Source organism: Vigna unguiculata, chromosome 11 (assembly GCF_004118075.2).
Source record: "Vigna unguiculata cultivar IT97K-499-35 chromosome 11, ASM411807v1, whole genome shotgun sequence".
Lineage (NCBI taxonomy): Eukaryota > Viridiplantae > Streptophyta > Magnoliopsida > Fabales > Fabaceae > Vigna > Vigna unguiculata.
In genome coordinates, this window is record NC_040289.1 from 6150249 (window position 1) to 6162506 (window position 12258).

General features: G+C 29.9%; 1 protein-coding gene across 1 annotated transcript; it reads right to left on the bottom strand.

The window, feature by feature from the left end:
* Positions 1-522: 522 nt before the first annotated feature.
* LOC114168988 (auxin-responsive protein SAUR71-like) lies at positions 523-1326 on the bottom strand. The gene has a single exon (XM_028053995.1). The coding sequence runs from the start codon at positions 1130-1132 to the stop codon at positions 761-763; it is 372 nt and encodes a 123-aa protein (XP_027909796.1). The 5' UTR covers positions 1133-1326; the 3' UTR covers positions 523-760.
* Between the last annotated feature and the right edge of the window lie 10932 nt (positions 1327-12258).

Here is a 12258-nt window from a genome sequence, read left to right on the forward strand (position 1 = left end):
TGTCTTATATTCTTCTTCTTGGATACTAAATTAGCCATTCATTCGGTCAAAATTCAATTACTTTTCTTGGAAAAATCAAGAGATATGATTCTCTTGCATCTTATGTAAAGTTCCCATATTCATATTCATTTCATTCGAATTTCGAATTAGTAATAATAAAAAAATAAATAAAACACGGACTTCTTCCAAACGGCACAAATTCGGACAATGCTGCCTAACTTTCCGTACATTGACTTTTCTGTCTTCTTTTATTCTCCGTGAAAAAAAAATAAATTACAGACGCCAAACATTAGTTAAAATTAAAAACTTGGAAATAAAAATAATAATTTTTTTAAGAAAATGTCCCATTTATATTTATTTACGTTAGAATCCAATGTCTATAACTCTTAGTCTTAACATAATTCTTTTTACTTAAAAATTAACACAAATCAAAACACATTTAACCTGTGAGAGGATAATTGATATCATTTACGATTCATAATTTTAATTTTTAATTATTATAATTATCGATTCTGTGAGAAATTAACAGATCCAATGTCCTCTTCCGATCTCATAGTATATAGTATTATCATTCTAAAATATGAACAATTAAATTGAAAAAAGGCAAAACCAAAACCTAGTCTCCTCTCATATCTGCAGTTTGGTGACCACAAGAGAGGGAAAAAAAAAGAGAGAAGTAAATAAAAATTGCTCCTTTCTGGTTGATGCAAAACGACACCGTATATTTACAAGTGAGCAATAGAGAGAAGAAAGGGTGAATCTAGGAAAATTCTTGGGAAGAGGTAAGGAGGTCATGAATGTCTTGGAGCGAGTTGCGACCGAGTCGAAGCGCTTCCAGAACTCGCTGGAACACGATGACGTGGCAGGGTATTCGGAGCACACCCTTCTGTTCGTACCCGTATTCCTGCGCGGACCGGTTCAGGAGCTTCACGAAAACCGGGTGGTTCAGCAGCTCCGCGCTCACCACGAACCGCTCCATCTCCTCGCCCACGTAGACCGGCACGTGCCCCACGGGAACTCCCACGTGCCGGCGGAGGGACCCGGCGCGGCGCGGCCGCCGGGAGTCGGAGCGGAGGAGCGTGTACTGCGAGGAGTCGCCCACGCGCGAGAGCTTGCGAATCAGCTGCTTCATCGCTTTCTGAGCCAGATTTAGAGAGAGAGAGAGAGAGAGAGAGAGAGAGAAGGATAAAAATTGAAACTTTGTGATTTGGGTGAGAGTGAAGAGAATGATGATGGTTGAAGTTTGGAGAATGAAAACTGTGGTGGGTGTGAGGTGGATGTGAAGGGGGAATTTATAGAGCAAGGGTTGTCTTTGCGTTGTGTGTGTGTGATTATGAATGAATGGTGATGATGATGCAGACCAATGAGGCAAGTTTTTGAGGTACAGGTAAGCGTACTTGGCAGGTACATGAGAGAGAAACAGAAAGAGAGAGTAAATAAACTCAGAAAGCGAAATTCTTTTTTTTTTTTTAATGTAATCACTTTTTGTTTTTTACTTCCTACGTTTTTATATATATTTTTTTGGATGATGGAATATGCTTGTGTTTTTTCTTTAGAAATAAAATTTTTTCTTCTTTACATGATATATATTATATATTTATTTATTTATGGTTAGAAAAAAAAAAGAAAAAAAGTTTCGTAACTTTTTTTTAAAAAATTGCTATAGTTTTTTTTTTTAAAATTTTTGTTTGACTAATTTTAATTTATTATCTTTATCAAGTTGGTGTTATGTTTTTAAGAAGGGAGTTAATGTAGTCACTCTCTTTCAAATTTGATGATAATAAGAGTTGAATGAATGAGGTATGATATAATTAAGTAATAACATGGTTATTATAAATGTGTAATAGTTAAGAATTAATTTATTTTGGAGAAATGAATCAGAGGGGAATATCAAATAGTAAAATGAAATTAAAAAGATTACAAAAAAATATGAAAAATAATAATACAAGTTACTAAAAATAAAAAAATTGAACAGAGTATTTTTATTAAAGGAAAGTAAGAAAATACTATACATATTATTATTGATATTAATATTTGTTCCGGGTAGGTGCAACATTTATTATATATTTAAATTTATGAAATTTTGATACCTCTTGTGTAAGTATTTCCTTATAGAAAATCGTTTCTATATCCAAACTTACTTATTTAAAAAGGCATTAACAGCCGGTTTAGAAATTGATTTTTTAAGGTCAATTCAGTGATTAATTTTATTGAACGATAAAATTATCATAAATAATATAATAAATTAACTTCAGTTTGAGGCGTGCCAAATATAAACTTTTAGTAAATATATCGCCGCAGATTTATTAATGAAAGGTTATGTCCCATGATTAGAAATTACAACAAAATTGAATAAAGACAACAAAAAGGTTTACCATGATTTATATATTATTAATTCTTTTTAAGAAATAATATTAAAAAATGCCTAATTACGATGATTAAATGATAGAAGGTCTCTTTTCTTTCTAGATTTAGGGAAATTGTCAAATTTCTTAACTTTTGTTCAAAAATACGAATATATACTAAATAATTCATATAGTTACTAAAAATCTTAGCTGCAAATAGATATATTTAGGCTTTTTATTGTTTTGTTAAATTATTTTACGAATACAAGAAATTCCTAAACATAAAGTTGTTTTGTTTTTTGTGAGAAATTCTCATAGAGGAAGTTGAGAAAAAAAAATACAACGTAGCAAGTGATATAAGATGTGTCTATAAAATTCCTAAACCTAACTTTCCGTGCATTTTACTTTGCATCTCTCATCTCCTTCTCCACCACGATACTTGTTTATTTTAATTTACACACACACACACAGAGCACAGTTTTAAATTCTTCATAGGCTATTTCCAACCCAATGCCTCCTATTTTCTTAGTTTTGACACATTTTAAATTGAGGTTTTATTTATCGGACGTCACTTATTTTTATTATTTATCATGTGAGACATTTGTTTTCTTCAATTATGGTTATACTTATCAACAGTTATACTTAAGTAGTTTTCTTCTTAAATATTAAGGTTACAAAACTTTTCAACATGGTTTTTTTGTTTAGTAACAGTGTTGTAGTTTAGGTAATTATTTTATTCCCTATAAAAAAAGACATATTAGATCAATTCTTTAGCTCATATTATATCAGTTTTAAAATTGATGTAATCCAGCCAATGTAATAAGCGAAAATATTTTACATCGATTAATCTCACAACGAGTGTAAAATTGGACGATCCTGAAATAGATAACACTCGCTCCACAACATCGTAACAATGTGCTTTGTTGCCACACTTTCAACACCATGTTCGCTATCCCCACCACGCATCTTGATTCCTCGCATATCTTCAATTTTCATTCCTTTGTAGAAAACATCTTTCCACTGGCTTGAGAATCTTCTTCATCATCAACACACTCATGTTCGAAGTGCAAAGAAGCTTTAAGAACACCTTAATTGCTCCCAAATACACAAACTTCATGTTGCTCCGTCTCAGATATGAAATTGCCACAAGGCACAACAACTAGTTCTTGATTAGATATGGTCTTTCTTTGATATTATCAGTTTCAGCAATTTGGATGTTAAACCTTCCTTCTCTGCTATCAACTGCTTCGATTCCACATTTATCGCGATCGATGCCAAAAACTTAATCAATGTTATCTTGCGACATGGCTCCTTTATTAGAGAGCAATAAGCAGAAAATCTAGACTCTGATTTTCTGCCTTGCCCTACCTCCCCAATATCAAGTTTTTCAGCCCTTCACGATCTACCATATTTTTAATAACAAAATCCAACGTTATAACGACCTGTTTGAGGAACTCGAACCACCATTAACATTTTGAGGAAGCCAAGCATTAGAGACATAATGCATTTCATTGTGGCGAGAAATCGTGGTTTTCTTTTGAATATTGTGCATAATGGGTGATTTTGGGGATTGATTCGAAGCGGTTGTCAGTGCAAGTCGAAGATAGCGAAGTGGATTTAGCCTTTGGAGGTAAGGGATTTGAAGTGTGTCGAAGTAGGGGAGTGAGGCGAGTAGTGGGTGGTGGAAGGAGTCGAACCAAATCTGCATGACCCACTGTAAGGTTTTGATTGGCAAGTGTTTACATACTACATTGGTTCCACTCCACAAATGATGTAGTATCTTTGTTTTTTATTTATTGTTTTAAAAAATAAAAGATATTGCATTGATTCACGTTTACAACCAATGTAATATTGGTCCCAAAATTATGAACATGCCACCATGTTTTTGTTTACATCGATTTTGTTGCAACCAGTTCAAAATGTTGTTGTCATTTTTATATTTTGCACTAGTAATTTTATTAACTTGTTGATGGATCAAGATGTCATTAATTTAAGGTTCTGATTGTTATAGTATTGATTGTCAAATAGATATTGAGTTTTCAATTATATTCATACACATGTAAGCACTTACCAATCTTTAAAAGATATTTCATGGATGTCAAATTTATGATTACAAAACTTTTCAATATAGTTTTGTTCAATAATGGTACTGTAGTTGAGATAATAATTTTATTTTACTAAATTGAAATGAATTGTCCTTAATTTAAGGTTTTAGTTGTTATATTATTGATTATCAAATAAATATATTAGTTGATTATATTCGTACATATGTACCCAACTCTCCAGATAAGGGTTAGGATGTAGTTATTGTTATAGTCAAAAGTTATGTAATTTTAGACTATTCATAAATGCAAGAAGGATTATATTAAGATGTTTTTTCTTATTGAGAGGTACAAGTGCTTGACTTATTTCTTAAGTTATAGGTGTCATGATTTAAATGGTTCAATTTATCTAGAATTCGATCTACACAATTACTGACATTTGACAATGCATAGTGATACCATGGAATCCATGTGCATGAAGGTTGGATTATTCTTGGATGCATGAATGTTAGTATTAGGTTTGGGTGCACATAGGTTGAAATCATGTTTTGAGATCGTGTTGTCAAGGATGTTCAGACAACCATAAGTAGGTAAGTTGTTCCTTTATAAAGAATGTTTGTGTAACAATTTTATGAAATCAACTTTTTAATCACTACTGCATGTGATCAATCCTAGGTGATCCAAAATGGATCAATAATTTGGTGAACATAAAATCTTTGAGGACACAACCTTTTAACCTTGAACTAATGAGGCAATAAGCCTCAATTACATAAATGTCATATATGCTCTAGACTAGTAATTTAGTGATTTGTATATTGATAATTGTTCAGCTTACAGAGGTACAAAAGATGCAATAAATCTTAAACTTAGCTAATGAAATCTTACAGCCTTTACAAAAAATGGTTTGAGAAACTTCCTCATAACATTTGATAAAAAGGCAATATCAAGTGTGTTGCAAAATGTTTCATCGAGTCACCCAAAGGATGTGTGACACACACCATGTAGTGGGTTGTTAATTGCAAGAATTTGTTCAATTGATCATTACAAATATACGTAAGACTTTCTTTATTGGACATCAAATTTTGCAACTTCATAATGATTACGTCACAAGTAATGCCTCACATCTTATAAATCCTTTCTTTGAATATTTTACATGCCTATGAAATAAGATAAGTCAAGACACATCATCTCAAATATCTTAGAGACCAAAAAGGGTTTGGAAAAGAAAGATGCTTCTTTAAGAATGGTTTTAAGAAGGTTATAATGTCAACATAGAAGGACATTAACAACTCCGAGTGTGAATAGGAGAACTTGACGAACAATAACCTATGTCACATGGTTGGTACATCATTTAACATGTCAATAGACAAATCAACATTTCTTATCTCAGTCGCACGACAAACACCATAAAAATTTATCACACCATGGAACATGTAAAATTTATGTTGAAAGCTCACAATGCCTACCAATTTGAAAAGTTTTCTAACATGGACCCCTTATTGATGGAATAAATGCAAAATGCTTCAAATTATTGGTGAAAAGGAACCCATACCAACCCTACCAACCCTACCAACACCACGTCTCCCACCACTCCTTCCACAAATTACACCTTTTACCCAAACGCACAAACATTTGTCCTAACATAGACTCAATTGGAACATTATTCAGCCTCACTCACATAAGTCCAAACATACACCCAAACCAAATAACAACCAACATAATCCTTGCCTTTGTTGGAATCTTTTTTTACCTTCGACAAGTATATTGAGTCAGCTGTAGTACAAAACAAGTGTCGTATCCACAAAGACTTATATAGAACTTTAAGAAACTTAAATTTGTTATGACTTGCTATGAAACAATATTGAAGGTGTTGTTGTAAATGATTTAAACAAAGTAAAACAAGATGTAAAATAATCAATATATGAATGCATATTATGATTGGGTTTCATCTATCTTCTTCAATTGTACTTTTACTGATTCAATATATATCAATGTAGTTATCTAGTGTCATTGAAAGTTCTTAGCTAATTCTAAATCAATCCCCTGAATTTAGAACCTATGGATCTCAGTCAAAGCATTGATTCCTCAATCACCAATGAGTTAATCCTTGCTTTAAGTGTAGGAATTTTAACTCAACTAAAACATTTAAATCTATTCCTAGTATTCAAACGCGTTAGATGACTTGGTTGGACCTTAGATTCAAAATTAATTTCCTAACTCAATCTAAATCAATTATATAAGATGAGTTATCAATTATCCAGACATTAAAGCATAAACCAAATCATTAACACATGAATAATAACAATAATAACAATGATATGTAGAAAATAATAGCAATACATAGAATTAGGGTAAATTGCATCCAACCTCAATACAAGAGAGTTTAGTTACTCATGTTGATGATTCTTGCTATAAGCATATAGTGTGATTGCCTCTCACTTATAACTATATTAAAATGTTACAATGAATACAAATAGAAATCCTAAGAAAAATATTTAAAGGAAGAACTCTTAAAACTATAGTAACACTATATTTGTATAGAAATTAAGATTGACTCTCAACTTTAGTCTTTAGTAGAGGTTTTCTCATATGCAAGGTTTTCTTCTTAATCAAGCTTCTATTGTGGTGTTCCAACTAAGGATGTCAAAAAAATATGTACCCATGGGTATCTGCAGATAAAATCCACAACGGGTAGGAAATAAATATTGTAAATGGATACTCGCGGGTAATGAGTACGGGTATTTTTAATACGCATATGTTAACGAGACGGGTACGGGTATCATAATATTTGTACCCGTGGATATCCGTACTCGCTATACTTTAATTTAAATAAAAAAAACATGATTAAAATATTAACGTATTGATTTTGAATGAGTTATTTTTTATCAATTAGTTTTAAAAAAAAATATATTTCTTTGTAAATTGTCATTCAACACTATTTAAATGAGTTATTTGGACTTTTTTTGAAATTTATGAATGTTATATATGGTATTTTATTTGAATTTATGACTAAAATATGTTGTTAAATATTTATTTTTATTTTTTTGTAAATACCTGCGGGTACCCGTGGATATCCGTGGATACTAAAAAATTATACGGATACCCGTATAACGGATACCCGATGGATATAGATACGGGTACGGGGCAGATATTTATTCAACAGGTAGGGTACGGGGGAGCTATTACTCATACCCTATTCGCCTCGTTGACATCCCTAGTTCCAACATTATAAGAGCAAACATGTGTTAGACAACTGTTGACAAGATGATGCATGTTAAAAAACTTGAACATCTATTAGATGTTGCATGGTCATACCCACAAGGTGAGGCTTTACACCTTGCTTGGTGGAGTGAGCCTTAGAACCTTCCAAGTATTTTCTTGTGTGGAAGAGTAAGAATAAGAGAGACACATGGTGGAGAGAGAGGGGAGATTTGGTAGGAACATAAGACCTGCATTTTGATATGTTGTCACCCTTTTTAGAAGGATAATTCAAGCACAAACTAGCACCATGGTATAGTACTGGTTTCTGCTTGGGACAGAGGGAAATAACACGCCGAGATTACAAATTTTGTCTCATTTAAAGGGTAGAGGTAAACCTATATTAGGTAAAATATAAGGTGTCATGTCCATAACATTCTTCTTTTCACTCATTCCTTCATCTTGTTTTTTTCATGTTCTAAGAGTTCTTATGAGAAGTGAGAGCTTGAAGAAGTCTTGGAGGGAGAGTATCCAACCAGTAGCAACCTAATATTCTTAGAGGACAAATTCAGGTAGGGGAAAGTAACTTTACCTTTCTTATGTTTACGTGTAAGTATGTGTTGCATGGTTATATGCTTTGAGAATGAACTTCATGGTGTGTTTATATTATCTTTCATTTATCTACATACCATTGTGATGGATGAGATGTGAAATGTTGAATATACATGCATTTGTGTGTTTCGGGCAAGGAATAAGAATGTGGCTAGGTTGAGTAGTGTTGAGACTTGGACTGGTCAAAATCTACTAAATGAAAGGTTGAGTAGATCTTAGGCATGGATTTGTCAACATTTGTTGTATGAGTTAAGTAGAGCCCAAACCAAGACCTTATCAAAATCTACTGAAAACCTTGCCTAAGATGCACATGAGATTGTTTTGCTGACCTCAGGGGTGGAGTATCACCTTATATGTGTTATGCATTAGGATGTGCATTATCTAGGAGTGTGGTAAGGTGAGACCATCCAAACTCTATTAAGTACTCAACTCATGTAGAAGAAGGTACTTAATGAGTGAGAGTTGATAGATGTCACTTATGGTCAAGGTTGGGCAATTCTCGAGAGAGCTTTGTGTGTGACCATGAAGGGATTAATATATATATATATATATATATATATATATATATATATATATGTATATATATGTATATGTATATGTATACATATACATGTATGCATATACATATATGTATATGTATATATATGTATATGTATATGTATATGTATATATATGTATATGTATATGCATACATATATATATATATATATATATATTATGTATATGATATTTAAAATTTAATTAGTTTATCCTTGTATCTGTATTTTGAACTACTATGATCGTATGTGATATAAAAGTAAATGGTGTTAGAAGTGGTAAGATTAGGAATCATGAGTGATGAGGATATACTTTTTGTATATAGACATTTGTATATATTATTTTTTGGATTATGTTTTAGTTTTGTGTAATATATTTTATAACAAATATTAATGTATGGTTATGTGTGTATATTACTATTATTAATTATTAGTATATGTATATTAAATCTAGGTTTTATGAATATAAAAATTAAGTAGGCAAAAATATAACTTGTCTACTCTTCCTACAAAATTGATATTATTTGTCATAATAGAAAAGTGAAATATTTTTAAGACAAATAATATTTTGTATGATAAGAGATGGGCATAAATCTAAAAGTCATGTTTAATACAACCATTTACATATATTGTGAAACAAAGATTAATATGAAGTCCAACATAATACAATACACCAAGTTATAAAGTCTTACACAAAAATTTTAAATTTTGGACAAAGAATTATATGCATATTGAGACAAGATAAAGTTTGTTAACAAAATGCATACAAAGATTAATCGCGATCCCTTGAAGTTTTAGAAAAACGATGCAAAACAAAAATAAGTACCTCGATTGTATACTTGAAGTGCTCCTAGATGCATAACTATCATGTAAAAATGTTAAAAGTTACAAAATCAACCAATAAAATATCCCAAATAATTTTAAATATCATTAGAGTTTGTATGCTTAATATGATTTTACCTAAAAATAGATAAAAATTATAGAAAAGAAATTGTCCTTAGTACTTTCAATAATTTTGATTTAGTCATAGTTTTGTCTTTTATATTTTGCAAAATTTACAATTTTAGTCTCTAATTATTTCTTCAACTTTAATCCTTTAATTTTTTTAATTTTCTAAAATTTTAGTCTTAAAATTTTTTTGTACACGATTTTAATATTCTAACTTTATTCAACTTTTAGTTAAAAAATCATATTAAGTCGTTTTTAAATTACATTAGATGATTAATATTTGTCATTGTTATTCTTTTCAACGGTGTTGTAAATTTCTCTCTATTCTTCCTATTGCGTGTTGTTTCAAAGTAGTAAAAGTATTCCAATAATTGGGGCTAAAATTATAAATAATAAATAAATTGTTAATTTTGTAAAATAATGTAACTAAAGCTGTAATTAAATCTTTAATATAAATACTTGTTTATAATTGGATTTCCGTATTAAATTATTTTATAATTTAGAAGAAAAAAAATATTTATGCTTATAAGTTTTGTGTTTAAATAATATAAAACTCTGACTTTAAACACAAGAAATATCGTAATTGTGGGACTCTGTGGACCGTTACAGTACACTTCCGTGACTCCAAATGTCAGTCTCTTTACAACTACGCGTCTCCTTTGTCCGTACTCATTCCTCTCTCTCTATGCCCACTCTCCCTTCACACGCGTTGGATCCACGCTCCCCTATCAAAATTTATATAATTGTCATGTGTCAAAAGTCAAATGTGAACACGCCCTCGTTACTTTTGAAAATAAAAATAAATGAGAAGTATAAGAAAAAGAGGAGACACGGGTAATGTAATGAGTAAAATTAAATATTTAATTATTTAGCAGGCTAAAAATAAGTGATAAAAAGAAAGAAAGTATATATAGAAAGATGGATAACAATAAAATTAGTATATGCTATTTTTATTTAATTGCTTTCTCTTCTTCTTTTTTTCCTTTTATCCAACAAAATAAAATTCATTTCCTCCTTTATTTTTCAAACAAAGCTAAAGTGATATCAATAAACTCTCAATAGAATCACGTATTTTTGTTTGCCTATTTTTTTCTTAAATTATTTGGCTTATTACTAATTTCATTTGTGATTGTATGATTTTCGTTTACTCGATAATTTTTACATTTGACATACACGATACCTAAAGGCTACCTCAGTTCATTAAGTTAATATAAATGTAATAATGTTAAAAGCTCATTAAAGATGCTAATTATAAAAATTGGAAAATTAAATTACAAAATTATTTATATATAATAGTCAAAGCACATAAATGAATTTAGATTCTTGGTTGAATTTTTTGTATTGTTCTTCTATTGTGTCTTTATAATACACTGATTATCACTAATTTTAACGCAAAAGAAAAAAACAGTAAAAAATCTGAACTCCACTTTTAACCAACAAGCAATTTTACCGTCCTAAAACACTACCTGACAATTAAACACTTAAGCATCTAAAGTAATATAAAAGAATATTGTGACGATATCTAATAAAAGAATACATGTAGATCTTCAAATATTTTCATTAGTTTAAAAACAGTATGAAAGATTTTGTTCATCATATGTTATATTACGGATTCAAATTGTGTAATCCGTATACGTTAGGTTAAGTCAGTTGTTTTACATATATGTGTAATGTAAATATTGCAAACTTGTTAGAGAATATTTGTGTGATCTTATTAAATACTAACACGAATACCAAAGCTTTTTATGGCATAAGAGTGTCTACCTTGAGAGAATATAAAAAATATTCTTTATAAACAAAACTATTATTTTAATACAAACTTCACAAATACGGCTTCATGTTACATCAATCAGGATAAAAATATCATTTTAATTTAAAAAAATTAATGTTTGTAAAATTTATATTAATATGCTGTTTTATTTATAACTAATTTTTTGCAAAAGAAAATTGAGATGATGTAAGTAAGAATATTATTTATTACGCATTAAGTTACATAAGGATTTTATCATTGTGTCTTGTTTTATTATAATGGATTATGTTATATTATTTTTGTTTTTTTTTAAGTTTTGCATAGTTTTATAAACTTTATATAATTTTTTTAAGTAAATTTCAATTTGCAATAGTAAAATAAGACTTAGTCATTATATATATTATGCTAAATAGACATAGGTTAAATTTTTAAACTACAAGAATGAGTTTTTTTAAGTTTTTGTTAATTCATTAAAAAAAACTTTATCAATTGTTATTATCCCAAGTAAATTTGAAAATGAAATTTTCAAACTCTTTTTAAAATAATGGTATAAGATTTAATTTTTCTATTCTCATAATGTCACAATAAATATTGTTGTTGAAGAGAATCATCTTTCATCTTTCGCAAGAGATGATTCTGACAATGTTAAAAGCTAACTTAATCCAAACACTTGTGCACAGAAGTAATTAATATAATTTCTTATTTAAAAAAACAAAATTCACATTATACCCTTTATCAAGGAGACTCACTATAAATTGTGAAATAATAGAAAGTCCAACTTATTTTATTTCTATCCTTTTGGGATACCATGCTTCATACTTATAGAG